This window comes from Microtus ochrogaster, chromosome 15, assembly GCF_000317375.1.
Source record: "Microtus ochrogaster isolate Prairie Vole_2 chromosome 15, MicOch1.0, whole genome shotgun sequence".
Lineage (NCBI taxonomy): Eukaryota > Metazoa > Chordata > Mammalia > Rodentia > Cricetidae > Microtus > Microtus ochrogaster.
The window spans coordinates 11010943-11036600 of NC_022017.1; the positions used below are offsets into that span (position 1 = coordinate 11010943).

Genomic DNA, 25658 nt, shown 5'->3' on the forward strand with positions numbered 1-25658 from the left:
AGATATCACTTGATCCCAGCCTATTGTTTAACCAGAGATCCTATTGGATGTGTCATATAATTGCAAGGACTTGGGGAGGTGTTCTCATTTGGTTACTGCTAGCCTTCACATACCAGGGTATTAGCACTATAGAAACTGTTTTCCTTTTTTCCCCCTGCAAGGTTACAGCATAAAGCCAAGCAAAGGCAGGATATTCATTTGCTGAATGGGGGAGGGAGGAAGGGAGGAAGGAGGAAAGAGTTCAGGAAGGAAACCCCAGAAAGAGACTAAGGGCCATCCTCAGCAGCCACATCCTGGGTCCCCACTAAACCCAGAAAACCAGGGGAGATGGGAGAGGTACCAGGCGGTCAACTCTGCACTAATGTCTGTGGGAACCTGGATTCTCTTGTTCACTGCTTTTATTTTTCTGCCTGTGTTTCCTGAGTGCTTGCTCTCAGCAGAGGACAGGTAGGACAGCAGACATTTTGATGATAGCTGGCCTTCTAGGCAAGATGTATCCTTAAGAGGACAGTAACGGTTCCTTGCACTGCCAGGATGGCCTCTCTAGTCCAAGACCTGAACAGAAAGGAACTGGCTATGGAATGGAGCAGAGGAGAGATCAACAAGGTCCTGCGGGAAGTGAGCTGCCTGAAAAACTGGGAAGCCCATGCTGCTGCACAGCAAAGGACATGTGCTGGAGGGGACAAACTAATGCGATGGGACCGCCTTCAGCCAATGGACTTTGAGATGCTGGCCCACTTTGGGCGTGATCTTTGGTACTATAAGTGCAGAGGTAGGGGCGTGAGTGAGCCCCTTGGCTGCTGGATTCAGTTCCTGTTTGCCTCTCATGCAGAGGACTGCTGATCTGTGGGTCTACGCCTAAATAAAGAGACCTTTATTATACTCCATTCCGAGCTAGTGTGGGACAACTTTATTATAATCAACTACACCTGGTGTCTACATGGGTTGGAGCAGGGTAGAGCACGGACCCGGGACAGCTCAAAAGGTCTGCGACCCTGGCCCGCATGGCTTAAAACCTCTGCACCTGAGCAACATGGCAATTTCCCCGCAGCCTACCCACCCACGCAGCTTTCCAGCTTACAAACTGGCTTTCCAGTTTGGGTTTGCGGCTTGCAAGCTCTGGGTTCCTAGATGTTCTGGCCACCAAAAAACCCTCTTGAGTATGGAATTAATTGTTCTTCACCTGATACTGTTTAAGCCGCCACTACAGCAGATCCAAGCGAGACTATTCACAGGGTCCCTGGTCCATTTCTCCACCATAAGCCCACAACCACGACACCTGCTGGCCAATAAAATATTATACCTTCAGCAATTTACTAAAAACTCATAACGGTTAATAATAAATAAATAAATAAATGTAAACATTGTATAATGGCAGACAATTTCACCACCCAGGAATTTAATAACCTTTTTTCTTTCTACTCTGGATGGTATTCTACAAGCATTATGTGGTTTTTCTGGTATGCCCATTTTTGTGATAATCGGACTTAGCTTTGTTCTTCATGTTATATCCTTACAGAAATGGTTTGATAACAAAGTCAAGAATGAGGCACTTTGCAGACTAAGAATGAACAGCTAGCTGACAGGGTTTATTTATACTATTGAAAATCAAAAGCTAGCTGAAAAATTAATACCATTAAAAAGGATAACATCAATTTGACAGGCAAAATTCAAACCTTACAAAAGGGTGCTAAAAATGTCTAAAAGAATTCATACTGTTAAAATTGACAATCAAAATCTGTCAAAAATTTATGATAAGTTACCAGATAGAGTATCTCTCCTGGAGAATGGAAACATTTGGGGAGGGGTTTTGCTCTTGTTTCCACAGGAGAAGAAAGGCTATGGATAACATCAAAATTAATAAAGATTCAGTTTGAAAAAGAGAAACCTCTTGAGAAAGAGAAATGACAGCTCATCTACAGAGGTGACAATCATGACACTGGGTCATACAGTACTTGTGTCAACTGCCAAACTATTTTTCAAATGAGTTAAACCACCTTAGGTTCCCACCAGAACTGTATAAGGACTCCAATTTCTCTACATATTGTGTTGGTTAAATGAGACTGGCCCCCAGAGGCTCAAGTATTTAAATAGTTGGTCCCTAGTTGGTGGAACTGTCATGGGAAGGATCAGAAGGCCTAGCCTTATTGGAGCTGTGTCATTGGAGGTGAGTTTTGAGGTTTCAAAAGCTCAGGTCAGGCCCAGTCACTGCTTCTCTGCCTCCAGCTCTCAGATTAGGACATGAGCTCTCAGCTCTGCACTGCACCATGCATGTTGTCTGCCGCCCTGCTTCCCACCCTCTGAGACTGCAAGCAAGCCCCCAATTAAATGGTTTCTTTTCAGTTGCCTTGACATGGCGTCTCTTCACAGCAATAGAAAACTAAGCCACTGATCAGCACTTGGTCACTATCTGTTTTGTTGCTTACAACAAAGTCTAGTGGGTATGAAATTCCACTAAATTGGCTTATATTTCTGAATCTAAGGCAGGATTTCCATGGGATTAATTCTAATAATTGACTCTTCATTTCCAATTTATAGGTCAGGCTTTCTTTTTTTTTTAAATATTTTTATGGTTTATTTAATTTTATTTTATGTGCATTGGTGTGAAGGTGTCAGATCCCCTGCAACTGGATCTTCAGACAGTTGTGAGCTGCCATGTGGGTACTGGGAATTGAACCCGGGTCCCCTGGAAGAGCAGTCAGTACTCTTAACCACTGAGCCATCTCTCCAGCCCCAGGTCAGGCTTTCTTATTTCTTGAAAACTGATATATCTGGGCTGGAGAGATGGCTCAGTGGTTAAGAGCCGCTCTTCCAGAGGTCCTCAGTTCAATTCCCAGGAACCACATGGTGGCTCACAGCCATCCATAATGAGATCTGGTGCCCTCTTCTGGCCTGCAGGCAGACATGCAGGCAGATTACTTTATACATGATAAATAATAAAGAAGATAGATATATCAGATAAATTGTTTCATGTGGTCACACTCATCTTTAGAGTCACCCTAAAAGTAATGGCAAAGAAATTTCTGAAGTGCAGAGCTCCAAACCACCCACACATGTTACCAATTTGGATTTTTTTAAAAAGAAGCGCCAATGCCTGGGCGATCAAAGGCAGTTTACATCCAGAGGGAGCCAAGGCTTTGTGATGGACAGCAAATCGTGGGATATGTTCTCAGTGAGGAAGTCGAGTTTATATATGGAGTTTGAATGAAAGCTTAAAAGGAATTTGGTCAGGGAGAGTTTCTACGCCCGGTCGCCACTACAGTCGCCGCACTAGGCCTGGACGGGCGAGCGACTTTTATTAGATCTCTGGGAGCCTGCGAGAGACTCAACTGGAGGGGAGGGATCCACGGAGTCATGGTGAAGAACCTGGGACTATAGTAAAGAAACTCGCCGGCTGCAACGAAGGACGTAACGAGAAAGAAAGAGCAAACACAAACAACAACAAAAACAGGTGTTGTTACTGCAATGAGAGTCGTGGCCAGGCTCAGCGGTAATTTCCCGGTAGACTAGAAGAGCTGGACAAGGGCAGCCCTGGACCTCTGATGGACAGTTCCCTAGCCAGCTCCGCCTGGACCCGCCCACTGCCTTGTCTCGCGCGGTCTGAGTTCTCGTCCGCCCGCACGGGCCGACGGGAACGGCGGCCGCACTAAAGAGGGCCGACATGGCGGCAGCGGCGGCTTCGCTTCGCCGGTCGGTGCTGGGTCCCCGGGGCGTGGGGCTTCCAGGTGCAAATGCTCCGGGCCTGCTGGGCGGCGCGCGGTCCCGGCATCTTCCATTACGGACACCGCAGGTGAGTACTGGCGCGGGCCTTGGCCACCGCGCGCCCCTCAGCCCTGAAGGTCACGGCGGGGAGGCTCCGGGCGCGCGCGGGCATCGGTCCCCCACGTACCTCCTACGACTCGGCAGGGTCCCCGCTGACGGGCCGGCGCACTCGGGAAGCCAGGCTGGGTGCCCACGCCTCGGAGCGACAGGGCACGCTGGTCTGATCCCACGGTCCGGCTGTGGTGGGGTCGGGACGGGAGATTCCTGCAAAGGGCTCGCCCAGAACGACTCCCGAAGCCAGCTGTCTAGACCTGGCTGATGGCCTGAAGTGACCCCAGCCTGACCTCAGCCGGCTGCGGGTGACCTTGGTCTGCTGCCGCACTCTTGGTCACTTAGGCCTGTCTCCCGGTTCATGCTCCGAGAGCATTCCTCACCTGCTCTACAAAGCCGAGCTGTGGCTGAGAAGTCGGCTGCACTAAGGGATGCGGCAGACAGCGGGCCTCTGGCGCTCTGCGGGCGGTGGCTAGTGCTGGGTGGCTGAGCGGAAGAGATGGGCGCCCATTCAGATCCCCAGGTGGGCGGGTGGGGTCTTGGCAGGTGCTGAGCGGGGCTCTTGCAGGCAGTGTCCTTGTCCTCGAAGTCTGGCCCCTCCCGGGGCCGGAAGGTGATGCTGTCAGCGTTGGGCATGCTGGCGGCTGGGGGTGCAGGGCTAGCTGTGGCTCTGCATACTGCTGTGAGTGCCAGTGACCTGGAGCTGCACCCCCCCAGCTACCCATGGTCTCACCGTGGCCTCCTCTCCTCCTTGGACCACGCCAGGTGGGTGTGTAGCAGCGGGGTTGGGGGTGGACGTTTCTGGGTGAACTGGAATCTTAAGTTTCTCTCATCCTTTTTCTCTGTAGCATCCGTAGGGGTTTCCAGGTATACAAGCAGGTGTGCTCTTCCTGCCACAGCATGGATTATGTGGCTTACCGCCATCTGGTGGGAGTGTGCTACACGGAGGAGGAAGCGAAGGCGCTGGCTGAGGAGGTGTGGGGCCAAGAGAAGGTGGAGGATACAGGGACTGGGTCTTCTACTGTGAGGGATTGAAGGACTGTAATGGGATTTTTGGTGGCAGGTGGAAGTCCAGGATGGCCCTAATGAAGATGGGGAGATGTTCATGAGGCCTGGGAAGCTGTCTGACTATTTTCCAAAACCATACCCCAACCCTGAGGCTGCCAGAGCTGCTAACAATGGAGCCTTACCCCCAGACCTCAGCTACATCGTGCGAGCTAGGTACATGGGCTGCCCTTAGTGCAGGGCTGCAAACAGGGAGGGAAATTAGCCTTGTGGTAAGGACTGAGCCACGGGTCTGCTTCTAGGCATGGTGGTGAAGACTATGTATTCTCCTTGCTCACTGGGTACTGTGAGCCCCCCACTGGGGTGTCATTGCGAGAAGGCCTGTACTTCAACCCTTACTTTCCTGGCCAGGCCATTGGCATGGCTCCTCCCATCTACAATGAAGTCTTGGAGTATGATGATGGTGAGTGTCCTTGACCATGGGTCCTTGCCTATTCCCAGCATGCTTCCCTTATATTCCTGGGTCTAGAGGTCTGCTCTCCTCTTACCTGCAATGTTTGTTGACTGTACATATCTAAAAAGGCTTTGGGAACAACTTCATAGTCCTGTAGGGTTCCTATGCCTTTAAAGCCTTGTAATGGACAGTCCCTGCCTCTGTGGACCACAGTGCACAGAGGGTTGCCCTGGATTGGCACAAGCCCCCAAAGGTAGCTCTCACCATTTGTCCTTGGCCCAGGCACCCCAGCTACCATGTCGCAAGTAGCCAAGGATGTCGCCACTTTCCTTCGATGGGCATCGGAGCCAGAACATGACCATCGGAAACGCATGGGGCTCAAGGTGAAGGGTTGGGAAGGGTCACAGTGGGCATAGGGAAGGGGTCTTTCCTGTCTACCTTTTCTGAACTTGCTTTGTTCCCAGATGTTGTTGATGATGGGCTTGCTGCTGCCCCTGACCTATGCCATGAAGCGGCATAAGTGGTCAGTCCTGAAGAGTCGAAAATTGGCATACCGGCCACCCAAGTGACCCTGTCCAATATCTGCTTGTCATCTTGCCTGAACAATCCCTCAGCAGTCCAGGAACAGTCCTAGGCCTTTCAGGCCTAGCACCTTTTCATCTGATACACGGAAATGGGGTAGGAGACCAGACTCTTGCTTCTGATCTTCCTTCAGCCCTCATTGTGGGAATAAATTAAGTTTCTCAACATACACATTTTAGCTATTCAATGACTGAAACCCAAATTGCCAAGGATCCCTGGGACCCATATTTCCCTGCAATATTGTTCCTTCCTTATCTAGTATCTGGGCATTATAAATGTGGGCCAGAATGCAAAACTTGGCTGCTAAGAGCAGTACCATTCAGATTAGAGAGATGGCTTAGCAGTTAAGAGCGCTAGCTGCTTTTCTAGGGGACCCAGGTTCAGTTTGCAGCAGTCACAACTCCAGTCCCAGGGGATCTGAAACCCTCTTCTGGTCTCCAAAGGCACTGCGTGAATGTAGTGCAAAGGCGTACCTGTGGCAACCACCACCGCCCTACCCCCAGTCTCAAAATATTTTATTTCCGAAAAAGCAGCACTGCACTGTTCAACAGAGTGGCTGTGCCTTGGTAGAGCTGGAAAGGGGTTCCCACTTCCACACTGATGGCAGCAGGGAGCCTTCAGATCTTCAGGAAGACCTAGAACAGCATCACTGGTGGAGCAGTGCTATCTTGGCGGGGCAGGGGATGAGGAAGTTCTCAGAAATGTTGAGTAGCCAGGCAGAGGGGATCTGGGATGTCTTAGTCTTGGCTGAACAGATAAAAGGGTTGTGCTGGAAATATATGTGGAAGTGTCTGGTATTTATCAGGGAATGACACCTAGTAGTCTCCAGGGCAGTTAGGCATCTAGGCCAAACTGGCCACGACTAGATTCATAAAGCGGCAGCACTTCTATTAATAAAGAGCGATGACAGATGGTTGTCAGGATCACAAAGGCATGATTCCCCATGCTAAAGCATCCCTTTGGTGAAGGAGAAATACCCAGTCCCATTGCTGGTTTCATACTGGCTGAAACAGCTGAAAATAGTGATTGGATTATAGGATTCAAGAAGGGCAGCAAAGGGCCAGGGTTAGTGAGAGGAACTCCTAGCAGATTAGCAGTCTGAGGAGCCCTTGTAGGCTTGAAGGCTCTGGAAAGACCCTAGTACCATGATCTGTGACCACTGGAACTTTAGTCTAAATCTACTCTTGAGTAGTCTCCTGGTTGTGATTTGGGGAGCTCCATCTGCAACTGAGGGGTAGAATCTGTTTCCTTGCTCCCGGGCAGCTGGACTAGTATAGCTCTGCACCAAGACTAGGACACAAGCTGGTTCTTGTGTGTCTTTAATTACTGGCTTGTGGCCCTTGTTCCTTAACAGTGCATCTCTGGCTGGGCGGTGGTGGCGCACGCCTTTAATCCCAGCACTTGGGAGGCAGAGGCAGGTGGATCTCTGTGAGTTCGAGACCAGCCTGGTCTACAAGAGCTAGATCCAGGACAGGCTCCAAAACCACAGAGAAACCCTGTCTCGAAAAAACAAACAAACAAAAAACAGTGCATCTCTGTCCCCAACAAGCAGAGGTCCCCTGCGACGTTTGAGTGGTGGTGGTACAGTGACTTGGGCCTATGACAGGAGGGCCATTGTCTCTGTAACCTGGAGAAGAAGACAGGTTATTTCTATTTGTTCTATATTGTATCCCTCATCTCTACCCAACCTCTTGTACCTTTGGTGTCTTCTAGGTGGAGGCCGTAGTAAGGGGATCCTAAGTACAGGGCCTTTGGGTGCTACACATCTCACAGCCAGGGCGGTTTGAGGCATTGATGAAGGTGCAGGAAGGGCAAGACCAGCCAGGCTGGGAAGATGGGAAGACCGTTGATGCATCCCAGCTCCTTCCAGTGCCCACAGCTGCCCATATCTAGCCCACTCCCAGAGGCTCTGGTTATTTGCCAACCTGAGGAGGATTGGGGAGACTGGAACTGGCTGGCTGGAGGGTGTGAGGCTGCTCCAATGACTGAGGAAACAAGCATCCTGATTTCCCATCCATCTTGGAATGTTGAGGGCTATGTCCTGTGACAGAAGAGAAGGCTCAGGGCCATCTCAAAACTACACCCCACCTCTCTTACCACCATTAAGAACTAACCTGAAGCTTCTCGGGGGGCTGAGAGCAAGTAGAGAAAAGCAGGGTCCCCATCTTGCGAGACCCCATAGGAAGCAAGGCTTCGTTCAGGCACACATAGGCACCGCCCAATGACCCAGCGCTGCACAGCTGGCGGGAAACCGAACTCTGAGAACACCTGAGGCCAGAACATCAGGGCCAGGCAGTGTTACCTAGGATCCATGCTATACATGTAAGATTCCCAATGCCCCATGCTCACCTTTTCCTGGAGGGCTGCAATGGAGCAATGTGGGTGGATCTGCAGTGAGACATGGGCAGATGATGCAGAAGACAAAACAGATGTGGCATCTTCAACTGTGACTTGCAACCTTTGTCAAAATGTAGATCAGAGGGTTGGACAGTTAACCTAGGAGGGTCAGGAGGACAGAGTAAGCAATGCAAGATCAGGCTCTACCTGATGGGACCTGGTGGGAACCAGGCCTCCATGAGCTGGACATTGAGAGCCACATGATGCTGTGCCAGGATTGCTGCCACATGAGCTGCTTCTTTCTCATCTCCATCTGCAATGGCCTGGGCCAGGCGTGTAGCCAGCTCTTCTATGGGTAGAAAAGACAATTATCACAACCAGACACCAGCCATAGCTCTCCCAAGTCCCTCCAGTCTGTCCTTACCTTTTTTCAAGTTTCCAGAACTTCGAGGAAGATCCACCTCAGGTTGGGTTGCTTTAGATATTTGAGCCACAGAAGAACATGGTGGAGAAAGGGGGCACATTTCTGGGGCTGGGGCTTGGCTACCATTGCCTAAGAGAGAAGATAGGGAGTAGGCTAGTGGTCTCTATCCTCAGGATTTTAGGACCTTTGCGTTCTTGGCCTGACCACACTATCCTTAGGCCATAATTCAGGCTAAGCCTTCCTCTCCCAATCTTGGCCCTCAAAACAATAAAAACTCTCAGCTGGACAGAGATGGATCAACATTTCAGAGCATATGATGCTCTCGCAGAACACCCTGGTTTGGTTCCCATAAACTAACAACTACCTGTAACTCTCCATTTCAAGGGATCCAATGACCTGGCCTCTGGGGCACCAAGTACACTGGTACAAACACACACAGAGAAAATATTTATATGTAAAATTAAAAGAAAAATCCTCAGAAATCCTGCCTGAATTCTTGTATATATATCTGATTCATCCTTGGTATCATTTTTTTTAATTTATTAAAAAACTATTTTCTCATTTTACATATCAGTTCCAGTTCCCACTCCCCTTTGTATTAATCTTTATGAACCCTTCTGCCAGCTGGTCCCACCTGTGCATCTCCTGTTTAGCAGAATCAAACCAACCCCTCAGATGGGGGCTTGCCATTTCCTGCCCAGCAGCAGACCTGTAGTCAGGGACCCCCTCTCAGTACCCTCAGGAGTCTTCTGGCTCTCTAATCTACAGAGAATACTACACTGTTTGTTCTGGCATCCTTACAGAACTTGATATACTGCTGTTTCTACTTATCTCCTGAAAGCTAGCACACTGCAATAAGGGATCCCCACCCAGTCATGATAGCTCCCATAATGACCTAGGCCCTTGATACCCTGAACCATGTCACCACTGAGATGGGTAGAGCTTTTCCAGAACTTTGCCTGAATTCTGAAGGTCACTTGCACAAGTTTCCCTTGGAGAATTTGTACTTCTTGCATTTTGGGCCATGAAACTTAAGCCATATTCTTTTAATTTCATTCTTCAAGAAGACTTTAAGACCTTATTTCTTTTGGTTATTTACTTTTTTGTTTGTTTGGTTTTTGAAAGAGTCTCTCTACATAGCCCTGGCTGTTCTGGAACTATGCAGATTAGGCTGGCCTTTGAACTCACAGAGATCCACCAGTCTCTACCTCTCAAATGTTAGAGCTAAAGATGTATGCCAGCACACCCAAGGAGACCCTATTTTAAGTAGCAGCCTTCCCTCCCAGCTTTCTCATTCCTTCTACCATCTAACTGAAGTTTATTTATTCTAGAAATTAAAGTTCTAAGGAGGGCAATGAAGTTTGGATCATAATAAAAAAAAGTGTCCACAGGCTGGAGAACTGGATCAGTGGTTAAGAGCACCTGTTCCACTTCCAGGAACTGGGGTGCAGTTCTCAGCAACCACATGAAAGCTCACAACCATCTCTAACTCCAGTCCCTGGGAACCTGATGCCTTCTCCTAGCCTTCAAGGACACTAGGCATGCACATGGTGCAAAGACATGCATGCATGTAGAGAAAAGATTCACACATATAAAACATTTTAATCTAAAAAATTGAAAAGTTCCCAGGAAGGGGCTGGAAAGATGGCTCAGAGGTTAAGCACTGGCTGCTCTTCCAGCGGTACTGAGTTCAATTCCCACCAACCACATGGTGGCTCACAATCATTTATGAGATCTGGTGCCCTCTTCTGGTGGGCAGGCATACATGCAGACAGAACATTGTATACATAATAAATAATTAAAAAAATAAAAATAAAAAAGTGCCTAGGAAGGTCCGGGAGAGAGAGTTCAGCAGGTTAAAGTACTATTTTGTGCCGGGCGGTGGTGGCGCACGCCTTTAATCCCAGCACTTGGGAGGCAGAGGCAAGCGGATCTCTGTGAGTTCGAGGCCAGCCTGGTCTATAAAGGGAGTTCCAGGACAGGCTCCAAAACTACATAGAAACCCTGCCTCGAAAAAAAACAAAAACAAAAAAAAAAAAAGTAATGTTTTGTTTTGTTTTGTTTTTGAAACAGGATTTCTCTGTGTAGCCCTGGCTGTCCTGGAACTTACTCTAGACAAGGCTAGCCTCAGAGATCCGCCTGATTATGCCTCCCAAGTGCTGGTATTAAAGGCCTGCGCCATGCCATCCAGCTTAAAGTGCTTTTCATATAGGAAGAATTTAAATCCCCCCAAACCAAATAAAGCCAAGCTTGGAAGTGTGTGTCTGTTACCCCAATGTTTCTATGGTAAAATGGGGGATAGAGACAAGAGAATAAGCAGAAACTTCATGGGAGTTAGGGAAACTAGTCTGACTTATAAAGTAGCTAACAGCAGAGACTCTGTCTCAAACAAGATGGAAAGTGAGGACTAACCCAAGGTTGTCCTCTGACTTCCATACATGCCATGCACATGTATGCCTGCATACATACATACATACCACATATACACACACAAAGGAAAAAAGAGTTCCGCAGTTGGGTAGTACACATCTGTATCAACACTGGGTACAGAGGTAAGTGGATCATTGACAGTTCAAAGTCAGCTTGGGCTAGATAGTGAGTTTGAGATCAGCCTGGACTACACACTTGTCACAGTGAATAGTCTAAAGCAAGGGCTACATAAACATCCGGTAAATGAATGACTTGAAAGTCTTCCTCAATGCTGAGTTACCCCTGTCCCTCTAGCAGTTTTTCCTCAGGTCTTATTTGTAAGCTGCCCTATATCTCCTTAGGGCACAGGCTACATCAGTGGCTCTCACCCTATGGGTCACGACCCCTTTGGGTGGGGTCAAATGACTGTTTCACAGGGGTCACCTAAGACCATTGGAAAACACAGATATTTACATTATGACTCATAACAGTAGCAAAATTACAGATGAAGTAATTTTATGGTTAGAGATCATGACAACATGAGGAACTATATTAAAGGGTAGCAGAAATAGGAAGGTTGAGAATCACTGGTCCACATGCAAGGCCATCTTTTCTCTATGCTTCCCTCTCAGACTTAGGCTGACCTCTCCAGAGCCCCAGCCATGTCCGTGCTTTCCCAAGCAGGCACTGTGTACAAGCCTCACACTAACTGGTCCCTCTATCTCCATTTTAGCCACTAATTCTTCCAGTTTAACAACCATAAAACCTATCTAATTTCCTCTCCTAAGGTCCTCGGGTCTTTTTTCTAACCTTGGCTACACCACTCTATATGACTAGAGTCTGTCTTTAGTAGCACAGACCTGAACCTGTTGTTTTTCCACTGAACACAATGCTGTTCTTGAACTTTTGGCCCTGCAGCAGGGCTTGCTCTTCCTTTTCACACTTGTCTGGTATTCCAGGTGTCAGCTCTTGAACCTCTCATTTTCTCCACTTTCTTCCTCTTGGAAGCCTTCCTAGATGTCCAGCTTCTCCCATCACTGTCCCTACCCACGACTAAGAGGCCTGCATTTATTCCACGACACTGACCATTTTGTCCCTCCGCGGTGGCATCTCGCACCAGTGCTGCCCACTGCTGTGCTTCCTGGGAGTTGAGGAAGTGCACACTGAAGGTTCCAGGCCCTCCCGGCGGAGGCTGCAGCTCGTGTTGGTTCGGTCCACGCACTGTATAGCAAATGGACTCCAAGGGCCATTCTAAACTGACCTGAAGAGGGAGAGTATGCTGGGTCAGTGGTCCTCATCTTTAGCCAAGATCAAAGGAAAAGGAAACAAGAGGTCATTTTCACCGTCCTAAGCCTTTCTTTCCCGTTATCGTACCAATTTCTCATGAGAGTTTGTAAAGCATTAACTCCATTTTCACAGACAAGCAAAGAAAAGTAACTGCTTAAGGGCAGTTGGCAGGGGAAAGGAGACGCTTGACTCCACTGTCCAGCCCACACTCACCGCCCCTGGCCCGGTGCCCAACAGCCCCAGCCGGAAGCGCCCAGGACGCTCAGGGTCGGCGCTTAACTGCAGCCTCCGAAGCTGCGCCTCGGTGTCGTGCCCGGCGCCCAGCGGTCTCACCGCGGCCTGCACTGCCAGGAGCACCGCAGGAGAACTAGGGTTTGCAGGTGCTGCAGCCCCGCCGGCGGGCGGCGCCATATCTGGTGCGGCAGAGTCCTGACCCTCCGAGAGCGCTTCCGTGATACGGAGCTGTCGAGCGCTTCCGCCGACCAGAAACTCGGGCTATGGGCCTAGGTTCCGGATGCGCCAAGCGCGGAGAACGTGAAGGACCCAGGGTCGCGCACTACCTGAGCTCGACGGCCCGCTGTGCTCAGGGATAGAGAAGGTCCAACCTCCAGGCACGCTAGTCACGTTTGAGCTGGGCCCGGGGACAGTGTCAGAGACCAGACACCGGTCACAAAATGAAGGATGGACTTTTCTCAAAGGTTCGCACGGGCGATAGCCGCTGCCCGACGTAAGGCAACACCAACACCAGTACCCGGGAGGAGCAGGGCCCCAATCCACACAAACACACACCAGACGCTGGTGAGTCTGTTCCACCCTGGGAAAAGGGTTGCCCCCCCCGAGGGCGGGGCGGGGCTGCCCTAACCAATGAACACTAAGAGGGGAGGCGGGTTCGTAAGCGAGGGCGAGACAGACAAGCTACACAGCCAGTAGAAGGGGAAGATAAAGTTGAGTGACGGAGAATTTCCCCAATGGCTTGTCGCGGTCTGGATCCTGAGGTCGGAGCGGACCATTCAGAGGAGTGGGGCCGGGTCTGTCGGCCGCTTGTTGTTGTCGGGCCGGGGGAGGCGGAGGTCGCTGTTTCGTTCGCTGTCTGGTGCGATCTGTGGCGGTCCGCGGCAGGTCAGTCGCAAAAGCGAGTGCTGCAGGGGGGCGAGGCTATGTCGCGGCTGCAGCCCGTATGGGCCGGCAGGGCCTGGAGTAACGGGACGTCGCCGCGAAGCTTCTTCCCCCGGATACAGTGCGGCCCGAGTGGAGGCCGCGGCGCCGCCCTCCAGTCCTGAGGAGCTCGCGCCGCGCGCAGCCCGTGCCGTCGTCATCTCAGCACCGACGCTAAGCAACCCGGCTAGCCTGGCTTGATCTAGCCAATTCCTGGCAGGTGGGTGTCCGCCTTGTGCTCCAAGCGGTCCCGGACTGCGGGAACCACAGTCCCCGGCAGGGCTCGCGCCTGTGCATTGCCTCATGGGACTTGTAGTTTTGCCGCTGCCTAGCCCGAGCGCCTCTCTTGGTGCACTGCCTCCTGGGGCTTGTAGTTTCCCCTTACGAATCGGATGGTGCCTCTCTGCTCCCTGGGCGGCAATGCCAGGAGAGTGCTGGCCTGAACCTATGGAGGTTTGCGTACAAAGAGAGAATTAGGCATAATTGCAAATGGAACTGAAGAACTAATGGGTTTCCTCTTCTCGCCTGGAAACAGCGAAGCAACCCATAGAACCGGGGCCTCAAGCCCCAGGTGCCCGGTTCCGAACCAGATTACAGGTTCTTAGCCTGATTGAGGCCCTTGGTACAGTCTAAGGGTGTCTGCAGAGTGCCGATTTGGGTAGGGAACGTCGAGAGAGGGACTTTCCAACACTTTGAGAGTGAGCAGAATACAGGGTGGCCCTCTCAACCATTCCCCACCTCCCACTCCCAGCCACCTCCAGGACTCTTGCAGCATGTAGGAGGAGTTGGAGTTGAGTTGGACCCTGGTCTTGCCATTCTCGGGTAATAGGACCATTTCCCTGCCAATGCTGAGTGCTCAGGGTCAGGTAAGGGGAAGGAGAGGAGCTGCCAGATGGACTCAGCCAGACCCAACTGCAAACAGTGCTCTACTAGTGGGTGGGAAGGCTGCAGGCAGAGCCTTTGGAGCTAGGCAGCCAAACCTGGCTTCCCGCATTCTCAGGTAGCACTGCACTAGTCCCTCTGGCACGAGAAGCCCCCGCCCAAAGGACATGAAGCTACTGGAGAACTCCAGCTTTGAGGCCATCAACTCGCAGTTGACAGTGGAGACTGGAGATGCCCATATTATTGGCAGGTGAGGCTGGAGGCTCTTGGGATCAGACTCTCGGAAGCCACCATCTTATCCCCTGAGTTAACTGCTTGGGGTCGGCGTGCTCCATGATCCTGCCTGCTTTTTGTAGGATTGAAAGCTACTCATGTAAGATGGCAGGAGATGATAAACACATGTTCAAGCAGTTCTGCCAGGAGGGCCAGCCGCATGTGTTGGAGGCACTGTCCCCACCCCAGACTTCAGGCCTCAGTCCCAGCAGGTAAGCTGAGTGGATCCTACCTTTGGGGGTATGTGGAATGGTGGGCAAGCCTGACATTTATCTCTGTTCAGATTGAGCAAGAGCCAGGGTGGCGAGGATGAAAGCCCTCTGAGTGACAAGTGCAGTCGCAAGACCCTCTTCTATCTGATTGCCACACTCAATGAGTCCTTCAGGCCAGACTATGACTTCAGCACAGCCAGAAGCCATGAATTCAGCCGAGAGCCCAGCCTTAGCTGGGTAAGGATGGGAAGAGGGACCCAGAACCTTGTAGTCATGACCATCGCCCTTCCCACTTTGAGTAGGTTCTTGGGTTCCACCTGCCATCTTGGCCCCTTGTCATCCCTGTTGTCACCCGCCATAGGTGGTAAATGCCGTCAACTGCAGCCTGTTCTCGGCAGTTCGGGAAGACTTCAAGGCCCTGAAGCCGCAGCTGTGGAATGCGGTGGATGAGGAAATCTGCCTAGCCGAATGTGACATCTACAGGTGGGCTCACATCTTTGCAGGTAGACGTGGCAGGGGTGTGTGGCAGTGGGAGCCTCATACCTCTGCTTTCTTCCCTCTTCAGCTATAACCCAGATCTGGACTCAGACCCCTTTGGGGAAGACGGAAGCCTCTGGTCATTCAATTATTTCTTTTACAACAAGCGTCTTAAACGAATTGTCTTCTTTAGCTGCCGCTCCATCAGGTTGGTACCATTGCCACCTCCCTTTCTCCAGCCCCGTGTTCCTTAACTGGGTCTGTTCTCCCTGAGAAGGCCTGAGTAGCTGGTCCTAAGACTAGTATCTCTCTCCCCACCCAGTGGCTCCACCTACACGCCCTCAGAGGCAGGCAATGCACTGGACTTGGAACTGGGAGCAGAGGAGGTTGATGAAGAGAGTGGACGTGGAGGCAGTGAAGGCAGGGCGGAGGAGACCAGCACCATGGAGGAAGACAGGTGTGGTGGTGGTGGAGGAGGCTACAGCCATGGCTCCGAACTCTAGAGCCCGGAGTGGGTGGGAAAAATCAGGGTTCTCGGCCTGGTCTGGGTGGTACCTGAAGTCCTACTCTGTGCCAACTTCTGCCTAGGGTTCCAGTGATCTGTATGTGATGCAGAGAAGCAGAGGTCTCAGCTTCATCCAGCTTCGACCAATGCCTGAACTTGTCTACCTACGGAGTTCCAGAGCCTCCCCAGATGCTGGCTACACCCTGGCACTGCCGCCATCCTGGCGCTGCCCAAGGCTATACCTGCCTAGCCCTTTGGTTTCAGCCTGTGGACGTCCACTCACCCCTGCAGGCTCTTACTGCCCATGCTGTGGCTGGATTAGACAGCACAGGGCCGGATAGAAAGTGACTGCTGTGCACCACCAGCCTGCCACAGACAGGACAGCTGGATCACAGAGTTTATTTTTGTATTTCTTATTGGGCCTGTACACTCCAGCTCTAAGGGCCAGAGACTTGAGGCCCTGTAAGCGGTGCCCAGTGTTTTATAGGGTCTGGTCTAAGACCAGACCCTGGTGCCCACTTTTGCCCCCCCACCTTACCAGGTGGGCCACATGCACTGAGTGTCACTTTGCTGCAGCTCATTCATTTCCAATAAAAGTTTCTGTGACTTCGAAGGAACATGGAAGTGGGGGCGGGGCCTGCGTCGGGGGCGGGGCCTGCGTCGGGGGTGGGGGTCAGGCCGGGAGCGTCTGGTATCTTAGCAACAGCTACTGCCTTTCCGTTAGTCTCAAGAGCTGTTACACCTCGTACCTCTGCGATTGTCCATGGAGGACGTGATGTTAGACGCAAGCAACCTCTTTGCATCAGAGGGTGACAATGCAGTTCTGGACACAGACGTGTATGATCAGGAAGGCTATGATGTCCCAGATCCTGGGGTGCTCTCAGAAAGGCATGGTGAGGGCACCTACCATTGTCCAGACACCCCACTCAGAGGCAGATATTTCTCAGACTTTTGTTCAGTCGCAGAAGTGGAACTTCCCTGGACACTCCCTGACCCATCATGTCCCTCAGAGGAGAGCTCAGTGTTGCTTCCCACCTCCAGGGGTAGGGCACAAGGCTATAGTGACACCACGCCCTCCACTGACTTACAGAATTGGGTCTTGACGAGGCACCACAGGTCCTGCAGCTCTTTACAAATAGCCAGAAGTGGCGGAAAATGACACTGCGTTCCCGAGCCCGCCTGCTGTGGCTGCATCTACGCACATACCTCCATGACATTGTAGAAAAGGTGTGGCTCTTTACAAGGTTTCTAGCTGGGCTCTTCCCTAAAGACACTGGGCACCAACTCCACTGGTCCTTCCGAGTCTCCCCGGGCAGAGGAGCTCAGACCTCCACTATTCACATGCACCTCTGTGTACTCTGGCCTGCAGGAGAAAAGAGCAGAGCTGCGAGTCACTCGGATGACACACGGGCTGGAGCCACTGCGTCGTCTGAAGGTGGCAGCTGGTCTGCGCTCAGTAGCGCAGGACCCAGTGGGTGGACGCTTCATGGTACTAGACGGTGAAGGTTACCTACATCAGCATACCAAGGATGGCTGGGTGCAGGCAAAGCTGCAGGCGCCTGTGGTGCTTAACGGGCTAGTGACTGTGCCTGGCCCTTTGGGAGAAGTGGGCCGCTTTGTAGGCTGGGGCCCAGCTGGACTGTCCATATTAGGGCCAGACTTCCACCTGCTCTGGCTGAGCCCGCCACAGGAGAACAAGACGCTGGGCCAGGAGCCTCTGTGTTGCTTACCAGTGCCCAGCCTGGGACTGTTGCTTGTGGCCCAGGTGGGAGGCAGCCTGGAGCTCTGGAAGTTCCGTTCAGGGGGTCGCCGCCTGGTGTCCTATGGCTCACCTTTGCAACCACCACCAGGCTTGTCTGGCTCTCTCAAGAGGCTGGCGCTAGGGCCGGAAACTGACCACGGCACCCAGCATTGCTTTGCTGCCTATGGCTCGGCAGTGCTCACTTTTGATCTGGACGCCTGGTCGCTAGTAAATGTGTGCCAGGATCTGCATAAAACGTGAGGGGAGTCCAGGGGCAGGGGATGGGAGGCAGATCCCTTAAAGAGAGCCAATCACTTCAGGGGCTATAGAACCCACAGACAGGGCTGTGCTGAGTCCTCTGGGCTTCCCATTCTCTCCCGTCTAGAATCATCTCAGACCTGGAATATTGTGAGGAGGTAGAAGCCATGGTGACAGCTTCCCGGGACAGTACCGTGAAGGTGTGGGAGGCTGACTGGCAGATCCGGATGGTGTTCGTGGGCCACACAGGTGTGCCACAGCCTGGCAACTCTTGCAGTCCACTCTCATCCTGAGCTTGCCCTTCTACAGGGTTGACTGAATCCCAGGAATGCCTCCCTCCTTAAGCTATGATGTGCCAAAATGACCGACACCTCTCCTGCAGGCCCAGTGACAGCTATAACAGTGCTCCAGAACACCTCGCTAGTAGTGTCCGCCTCACAGGATGGAACGCTTTGCACATGGGACCTGAGGGCCGCAACTCAGGTGGGAGAGGTAACACTGGGTTGCTGGAACCAAGACATATTATCCGAGAGAGTGAGCCGTTTGCTGGCTCCTGCAGCTCCTGGCTGGCCGGTGCTCTCTCTGTTCTCAAAAAGTGTGGAGCTGTGGCGTGTGTGTGACCTCTATTCACCCTTAGCACAGCTATCCGCTCCAGTGCTTCACTTACAGGTGGCGCCAGTGCTGCCGGCACCAGCTGAACCGCCTCTGCCCTCTCGCCTTGTATGCGCTTGTGCAGATGGGTCGGTCTACCTGGTGTCAGCTGCTACGGGACGAACTGTGAGTTCATTGCTGCTGGAACCGGAGGACTGTGCTGCTGGGGTGGTTTATTGTTTGTCTCGAGAAGCTCTGTGGGTGTTGACACGCTCAGGGCACCTACTGCGCGCCAATGCAGCACGCTGCCCCATGGTCATACTGCACCGCCTGCGTCCGTCTCCACCCCCAGCGCCTCAGCCCTGCTGTCTGCACCTCTACAGCCATCTCACAGACCCTCGTAGTGCATTCAGTTGCTGGGAGATTGTGCGCCATAATCAGGGCGACACGCTCCGCAGTGCCATTGCCTGGTCCTGGAAAAATAAGAACAGGTGGGCACTGCAGCTGTCTGAGGCTGGGTTAAGGCAAAATGTGGCTGACTTGGTGACAGAGCCTTGACCAACAGCCTCCTTCACTTCTCACAGATTCTTACCAATGATAGGGCACTCAGACGGCACACTGTCTGTACTGGATTGGCGCACATCAGTGACAGTCTTTCTTACAGAAGCGCACAGTCCAGAACCAGTGACTGCTATTGGGTCCACCTGGAACATCATTGTTACTTCAGGTCAGTACCTTCTCTCCCTCAAAGACAGCCTGGGAGCCCCTGCACCTGCCCGAAGTCCCAACCCTGGCTCCTGCTACCCAAAGGTGGCGATCTGACAGTAAAGATGTGGCGTGTGTTCCCGTATGCCGAGGAGAGCCTGAGCCTGTTACGCACCTTTTCCTGTTGCCACCCGGCAGTAATGCTCTGTGCTTTGGGCAAGCGCATCACTGTAGGCTTTGAGGACCCAGAGAGCGCCACCTATGGCCTGGTGCAGTATGGCCTGGGTGACAAAATGCGCAGTGACCACCGGCCACAGGATGACCCTACGGACCACATCACTGGTGAGGACAGCGAAGCAAAAGTGAAGCCTCTGTCCTTATTCTCAACTGCTTCCTAACCTTAGTTCTGCCCCTAGGCCTATGCTGCTGCCCTTCCCTCAAGATATATGCGTGCTCCAGCCTGGACTGTACCATCCGAATCTGGACCTGGGAGAACCGGCTGCTGCGGTGTGCTGGGGCTCTTTAGTGTGGGGGCAGCTAGTGGCTAAAGGATAGCCATCGGGGGTTTTCTAACCTCTGTTTTCCATTTAAGCTCAGGGGCTGGACTGAAAGGGACAGGGTCTTGCCCCTGTCACTGCCTCAGGTTCCCCCTCTGTGAAACAAGCCATAGACTCTTGGCACTCTTGTAGGCTCCTGCAGTTGGATGGTCCCCCTCAGGCCCTGGCCTTCTCCAACAACACTGGAGACCTGGTATTCGCTCTAGGTTCCCGCCTCTGCCTGGTGTCCCACAAGCTCTACCTACCTACATCCTATCTAGTTGAGGTATACAAAGAGGTCAAGGTGGGACTGGCAGCGGCGCACACATGGTACTGGGAACAAAGCTCTTCCTGCTTCTTCAGAAATTGTGTCAGAAGTCCCCTGAGGTGGTGAATGACCCTCCGCTGCCACTGAACAGCCAGAAGCCACTGACATCCACCCAGCTGCAGAGGCTTGCCAGCCTCCATGGAGCAGCCAGCCTCAGGTCTGCCGGCGGGGCTACTCAGCTACTGTGGAGGGTTCTACCCAGTCCCTGCGGGGGGCAGGGTTTGCAGAGCTGTGTGTCCCCAGTGTGAGTTCTCCACATTCCCAAGTCCCTCTGGTATTGCTAGATCTCAACCAAAGAACCTTTTCTCCTGGCTGGTCCTTACTCCAGCTTTTAACCCATTCCACCAGTAACGTCCAGAGTCTCACCTATGCCTGCTTCTATCTACAGTGTGACCTTGCCCTTCACCTATCACCAGACAGAAACAATTCAGCAGCCAGTGTTGAAGGAGGTAGTGTTGAACCTGACTCTTTGCCTGCCCAGTGCTCCATATCCATTCTCAATCCACAACCTCTCAGCCTCTGGCCTGAACTCTCATGGTTGCTTTGGGCAGCGCATGACAAGTCTTCAAAGAAGCAGGGGCTGACACTGATCTCCACTACAGGACTTGAAGGATATCATAGCCCGAGATCAAGACCTTCAAGAACTGAGGCAAGGACTGGTGGTCCCGGCACCCCGGCCCCAACTCTCCTGGAAGATGCGCCAGGAAGCCTTTGACAGTTACTTACATCTGATCTACGGTTCTGACCTGCTGGTGGGTATGGGATCAATCCCAGGCCCTGGCATAACCTTCACCCTATTTGACAAAGACTTCGTGTTTGTTTGTTTGTTTGTTTTCCTGTCCCAGGACATAAAATCTGGTAGGGAGTCCCTGCAGTGGGGCACTGCCGGCTCCATCACAGAGAAAGAGACTCAGGACACGGGGATCCAGCCAGGAGCTGCTGCCAGTAGTGGGCAGGCTACATTAAGCACTGACGTTCAGCCAGTGTCCCCACCTTCAGCCCCCCACACCCCAGGAGCCCCAGGCAGGCGCTTTGCCCGCCCTCCCCGTGTCTCCTTGCCCATTCCACCCACTCACCGGACAGTGCATAGCCAGGCATCCCAGGTGAGGCTTTCTTCCCTTCCCATAGCCACCCATATATGACACTGTGGTCCCTGCCCCAGCCCCTTGTAATTCCTTGTGTACCCTAGCTTCTAGCACGTTCCTCGCTGAGCTGTGAGCTGGGCCTCAGTTTGGATCTGCAGCTGCGGTGGGATTCGTTTGGAGAAAAGATCATGGACCTGAACACATCACCTGATTACCTGAAGAATAGGGTGAGGGCCCCCATTCAAGGGTGGTTTTGGGGGGCTTGGGTGGCTGTGCTCTGTTCTCACTCCCTGTTCTTCCCCAGGTTCCACTGTTGCTGCACAGAAGGCCCCGAGATCCTCTCTCAAAACTAGGGGGCTTCTTTCCTGCCACCATACAGCCCCACAGGGTGAGACCCCCACCCCTCCTTTCTCCCAGAGGTACCCTCTTCTAGGGGTCACTCTTTGTATATTCTATCTCCCTTGGCTGTAAATCATTGTACCCCAGTCTGACTTAAGGGCCATGCCTACCTGGAGCCTATAGGGTCAAGACTTAAGAACCCTGTACCTCTGCCGGACGGTGGTGGTGGTGCACACCTTTAATCCCAGCACTTGGAAGGCAGAGGCAGGCAGATCTCTGTGAGCAGCTTGTCCTACAAGAGCTAGTTCCAGGACAGGCTCTGAAACTACAGAGAAACTTTGTCTCAAAAACAACAACAACAACAAAAAGAACCCTGTACCTCTCCATTCTGGCCAGTTCTGGTGTGGTACACTCCTTGCTGCTTTCTAGGACTAGGCCCAAATCAAGGGCCCACCACCAGTGGTTGTTTCTGCATACCACTGTCCCCTCTGGGAGCGCTACATTCCCTGTAGACTTTTTCTGAAAGACCAGAGATCTTGTGCTCCAGGGGAGCAAAATCCAGTGGGGTCAGTCCCTCCAGATCCACCATCTTGCCATACTTGGTCACACTGGGCACCCAGGCAGGCCCTAGCCCCTTGCTTAGCACATACCAGGCTCCTGTTCAGGTGTATCATTAACCCTTCCAGATTGGGGAGGCCTATCCACTCAATTTATGAACCAGGTTCCTTTCTTCCTTCCCTGCCCCCTCTACCATGGTTTTTATAGACACCCCTGTTCTAGGTTAAGTTCCACAGAGAACATGTGTGTGGTTAGCGCTCACCAGGGACCAACGACCTCTAAGTTCCTCCTTCCATTTACAGTTCATATCCCCCAGATTACCTTGTATTGGGTTTCCAAGCCAAACTGTCATTTGTGTGTTGAGAACGCAAGCAAGTTACCAGTCTAGTCTAGCTTGTGGTGGCCCGTGATTATGGGGGTGCCCCCTGGTTATGTCCTAGTGATTCTCAGCCCAATCTGTTGCCTTCCACATCTAGAAACGCACTCGGCCCATCAGCTTTCCTGGCTGCGTGCCCAACTCTGTGATAGTGCGGCAAATGTGGTTGCAGGCAGAGGTCAGCTGCCTCGGCTCCCTAGAAGAACTCACCCAGGACAAATTCAAGGCAAGAAGTGGAGCTTGGGGTTAGCAGGGTGGGCCCTGCTATCTCCACAGTCTGCCACATCTTCTCTCTTGTCCCTCTGCAGTCACTTGGAGGCAAGAATGACGAGTGGCTGAAGCGCCGAAAGCATTCTACTGGCAGGTGGCGAAAGAAACTGAAACTGCTCTATTGGCTTCAGAGCGCACGTAAGAGGGGGGAAGGAGAGGACTACGAAGAGGAGGATGAAGAGCTGGAGACGGAGTGGCTCTCCCCTTCTCCAACTACTGAAGAGCATCTAGAACTCTGGGAAGCAGACACTCATGTAGGTACTCTAGGATCTCATGAAGGGAAAGATTGGTGCTCAGAGATGGGTTTGAAGCTTCTTTCATTTTCCTTAGAGTTCCATGGACTTGACCACAAAACCTCAACCTGCAGTCACCCAGCCCAAGACCCCAGTGGCTCCGCACCAACGCCAGCCTGGGCGCTCACTCTTGGAAGAGCGCTATGGGCATTTGCCCAAGTTCCTGCATCAGTTTGTTGGTCAAAACTGGTTCAAAAAGCTGTTCCCGATCTTTACCCTGGAGGTTAGGAGACTCTGAGAAGCTGGGAAGCCCAGGCTGGGGGTGGGGGAAGGAGTGAAGGTAAGGGCTACTCCACATGCACAGTGGAGTTACGGATGGGCAGGGCTTCAGCAAATCTTCCCACAGGCCTATCCAGAGATGGGCACCATAGACGGCTTGGCTTCAGTGTTTGTGGACTTCCTGCAACAGGCTACCTGGGCAGAAAGAGTACATATTCTAAATGCCCTGCTGAGGCTGTTTCCTGAGATAAGCAGTGAGTTTCACAGCCGGCTGCAGGCCAAACTCTTGTACTTGCTCAACCAAGACCAGCCCCCTAGCCTCCAGGTGAATCCCTCCACAGTACCCCATATCCTCACCTACTTCCAGAATCAACCACAGTTCCCTAGTGCCAGCCTACTCTTGAGCCTAGGACAAGATTCAGAAGCAGTTTGTGATGCTGGCGCTGCAGGTGCTCCTGGCCTGCACCCTGGAGGTCCTTGATGTGGTTTTGGAGATCCTGACCTACTACCTCTACTCACCAGCCAGTTGTCAGTGAGTTGAGCTCCTTCTGGGTTTGCCCTACCAGCTTGGGAAGACTTGGGTTGAGCCTCATCCACCTGTTCCAGCCAAGAACTCATGAATCTGCTGGTTGTGCTGGGCCTCAAGGACCCACAGGGCTTCCTGTTCAAGGAGTTGGCTACCTGGGCTGAGAACTTCAACCTTGACTCCAAGGCCAATATACGAACACAATGTCAACAGAAGCTGGAGGAGATGAGTCTTCAGGTCTGGTGGGCCAAGGACTGGGTGACTCACCTACCTGTTGCCTTCTTCCGAGGTCTCCCAGAAGATCATGGGTGCCCATAGGAATGCCCCTGGGTTTTCCCCAACCAGAATATTTCTTGAAAGCTCTCTATACAACGGACGGCTTTACAGGGATGGAGGGGGAGAAGGGGCTGGATGAGGCACCCTCTCCCAGGGGCTAGTACTCTAGCTGAAGGAAAATTCAGAGATACAGGGGCTAGAGAGATGGGGTCAGTGGTTAAGAGCACCGACTGCTCTTCCAGAGGACCCAGGTTCAATTACCACCCACATGACAGCTCACGACTGTCTGAAGATCCAGTTGCAGAGGATCTGACACCTTAACACCAATGCACATAAAATAAAGTTAAATAAACCATAAAAATATTAATAAAAATTCAGAGATACAGATGCAAGGGTCATTACTCCATGGGCTACTCTCCTGTAGATGACTAACTTGGAGCAGTCTGCAGCCAGTGCTTCTACGGAACCTTCCTGGGAGGTCTCCTCTCGAGCCTCCCTTGCCTCTGGGGCATTCCTGCCTGCCTTGAGCACCTCTTGGCTACCCTCCCGGGCATCGGAAGTCTCCTTGCGTATTCAAGAGCTGATGGTGTCACCTGTGCCTTCAGTTTTGGAGCCCGTGTTATCATCCATGCTAGATCTCCATGCTGCAAGCATTAAGGCACATTCTCGCATTCGGTCAACCAAAAGAGTCTTCGCTGATACACTGCAGGCCTTCTGTTCTGTGATCCAGGACAACTTGCGTGTTCCTGTGTCCCCTGCAGTAAAAAAAGGGCCACCTCCACTGGAGGAGACAGAATGGTCACACTCTCAGATACTGGACCTTTTTTATATTGATGTGCTTAATTTCTTCTGTGAGAAGCACCGGACACGGCAGCAGAGCTTGCTGGAGGAGGAGGAAGAGGAGCGCTTGCAAGTCGCACGCTTAAGCCAGCTACGGCCCAACATTGTGGTGCGGCCGCCCCGGGATCGCTGGTGCGCATTACTATGGGCCTGTCGGGTTGACCCTGCGTGGGCTGCAGAGGAAGGTCTGATTGAATCCTCTTCCTTCTTCAGGCTCTACCCCATTTTTCGGCTGCAGGAGACCAGGCAACCAAGCTTTGGGATGTTTCTTAGGGGTGAGTGGACACAGGGGTAAGAATTGAACCCTAATGCCCTCCGCCCCAACTCAACCTCAGCCTACAGCTTCACTCTCCTGGCTCCATGCATCCAGGTCACAGGCTGTACCGCCAGAGCCCAGCTCGCGGTGATGGCTCTCTTCGGGTGCTGAAGCTGCCACTGCCACGAGTGGAGTTGCAGCCTTTTCCCCCAGGTTGGCCCGCACCCCCACGGGCGTTGCCCCCACTGCTCCTCCAACCTACACTGCAACGCTACTTTCTGCCCCAAGACACAAACCCTAACATCTACGGTTGACCTGGGGGACAGATAGCCATAGTTCCATGGTCAAGGCCCAGTCCTAACTCCTTGGCAAATCACACTACCATGTTTGGTCTGAATTAAAATATATATACATATATATATTCACTTATTGTGTGTATATACATGTTCACTTGTGTGCAAATGCACATATGTGTGCATGCTTTTGGAGGCCAAAAGTTGATATCAAGTTTCATTGTTCTACATCCTATTTATTTATTTATTTATTGTGTGCAAATGCACATATGTGTGCATGCTTTTGGAGGCCAAAAGTTGATATCAAGTTTCATTGTTCTACATCCTATTTATTTATTTATTTATTTATTTAT

The 25658-nt window shown here is 52.1% G+C and overlaps 4 protein-coding genes across 5 annotated transcripts; 3 read left to right on the top strand and 1 right to left on the bottom strand.

Moving 5' to 3' along the window:
- The first annotated feature begins 3620 nt into the window (after positions 1–3620).
- LOC101999060 (cytochrome c1, heme protein, mitochondrial) lies at positions 3621–6025 on the top strand. Its single transcript, XM_005354105.2, has 7 exons — positions 3621–3790; positions 4382–4578; positions 4662–4788; positions 4877–5034; positions 5121–5281; positions 5555–5655; positions 5737–6025. The coding sequence occupies exons 1-7, from the start codon at positions 3662–3664 to the stop codon at positions 5839–5841; spliced, it is 978 nt and encodes a 325-aa protein (XP_005354162.1). The 5' UTR covers positions 3621–3661; the 3' UTR covers positions 5842–6025.
- A 327-nt stretch (positions 6026–6352) lies between these two features.
- Positions 6353–12743, bottom strand: Sharpin (SHANK associated RH domain interactor). Of its 2 annotated transcripts, none has more exons than XM_026782580.1 (9): positions 12525–12743; positions 12111–12285; positions 8616–8744; positions 8399–8537; positions 8204–8312; positions 7969–8122; positions 7780–7895; positions 7552–7680; positions 6353–7481 (listed from the first exon to the last, which is right to left on the bottom strand). In XM_026782580.1, exons 1-8 carry the CDS (start codon positions 12720–12722, stop codon positions 7591–7593), a joined length of 1110 nt encoding a protein of 369 aa, XP_026638381.1. In that variant the 5' UTR covers positions 12723–12743; the 3' UTR covers positions 6353–7481; positions 7552–7590. The 2 variants fall into 2 exon arrangements, with proteins under 2 accessions (XP_026638381.1, XP_005354164.2); XM_005354107.3 differs by having other exon boundaries at positions 8399–8540.
- Positions 12744–13035: 292 nt separating this feature from the next.
- Positions 13036–16424, top strand: Maf1 (MAF1 homolog, negative regulator of RNA polymerase III). Its single transcript, XM_026782588.1, has 9 exons — positions 13036–13109; positions 13431–13686; positions 14467–14598; positions 14705–14833; positions 14905–15070; positions 15195–15316; positions 15399–15518; positions 15633–15767; positions 15899–16424. Exons 3-9 carry the CDS (start codon positions 14516–14518, stop codon positions 15918–15920), a joined length of 777 nt encoding a protein of 258 aa, XP_026638389.1. The 5' UTR covers positions 13036–13109; positions 13431–13686; positions 14467–14515; the 3' UTR covers positions 15921–16424.
- A 52-nt stretch (positions 16425–16476) lies between these two features.
- On the top strand, positions 16477–25384 carry Wdr97 (WD repeat domain 97). The gene is made up of 24 exons (XM_026782592.1): positions 16477–16708; positions 16906–17042; positions 17185–17813; positions 17942–18063; positions 18197–18896; positions 18990–19132; positions 19216–19452; positions 19527–19617; positions 19800–19932; positions 20010–20131; positions 20363–20423; positions 20577–20726; positions 20820–21077; positions 21164–21286; positions 21364–21447; positions 22433–22558; positions 22641–22856; positions 22933–23118; positions 23242–23439; positions 23525–23646; positions 23721–23877; positions 24341–24888; positions 24970–25031; positions 25127–25384. Exons 1-24 carry the CDS (start codon positions 16579–16581, stop codon positions 25324–25326), a joined length of 4935 nt encoding a protein of 1644 aa, XP_026638393.1. The 5' UTR covers positions 16477–16578; the 3' UTR covers positions 25327–25384.
- The last annotated feature ends 274 nt before the right edge of the window (positions 25385–25658 follow it).

Excerpts from the sequence above, each read along its gene's own strand:
- Sharpin (XM_005354107.3), bottom strand. The coding sequence starts at position 12,722 with ATGGCGCCGCCCGCCGGCGGGGCTGCAGCACCTGCAAACCCTAGTTCT. Across the intron at positions 8,123-8,203 it reads TTGCAGCCCTCCAGGAAAAG|GTGTTCTCAGAGTTCGGTTT; the intron begins GTGAGCATGGGG and ends TTCTGGCCTCAG. Across the intron at positions 7,681-7,779 it reads GTCTCCCCAATCCTCCTCAG|CCTGGCTGGTCTTGCCCTTC; the intron begins GTTGGCAAATAA and ends CCATCTTCCCAG.
- Maf1 (XM_026782588.1), top strand. The coding sequence starts at position 14,516 with ATGAAGCTACTGGAGAACTCCAGCTTTGAGGCCATCAACTCGCAGTTG. Across the intron at positions 15,071-15,194 it reads GAGAGCCCAGCCTTAGCTGG|GTGGTAAATGCCGTCAACTG; the intron begins GTAAGGATGGGA and ends CACCCGCCATAG. Across the intron at positions 15,317-15,398 it reads GCCGAATGTGACATCTACAG|CTATAACCCAGATCTGGACT; the intron begins GTGGGCTCACAT and ends TTCCCTCTTCAG.
- LOC101999060 (XM_005354105.2), top strand. The coding sequence starts at position 3,662 with ATGGCGGCAGCGGCGGCTTCGCTTCGCCGGTCGGTGCTGGGTCCCCGG. Across the intron at positions 4,789-4,876 it reads CGAAGGCGCTGGCTGAGGAG|GTGGAAGTCCAGGATGGCCC; the intron begins GTGTGGGGCCAA and ends TTTTGGTGGCAG. Across the intron at positions 5,282-5,554 it reads AGTCTTGGAGTATGATGATG|GCACCCCAGCTACCATGTCG; the intron begins GTGAGTGTCCTT and ends TCCTTGGCCCAG.
- Wdr97 (XM_026782592.1), top strand. The coding sequence starts at position 16,579 with ATGGAGGACGTGATGTTAGACGCAAGCAACCTCTTTGCATCAGAGGGT. Across the intron at positions 23,440-23,524 it reads ACCAGCCCCCTAGCCTCCAG|GACAAGATTCAGAAGCAGTT; the intron begins GTGAATCCCTCC and ends TCTTGAGCCTAG. Across the intron at positions 23,647-23,720 it reads TACTCACCAGCCAGTTGTCA|CCAAGAACTCATGAATCTGC; the intron begins GTGAGTTGAGCT and ends CACCTGTTCCAG.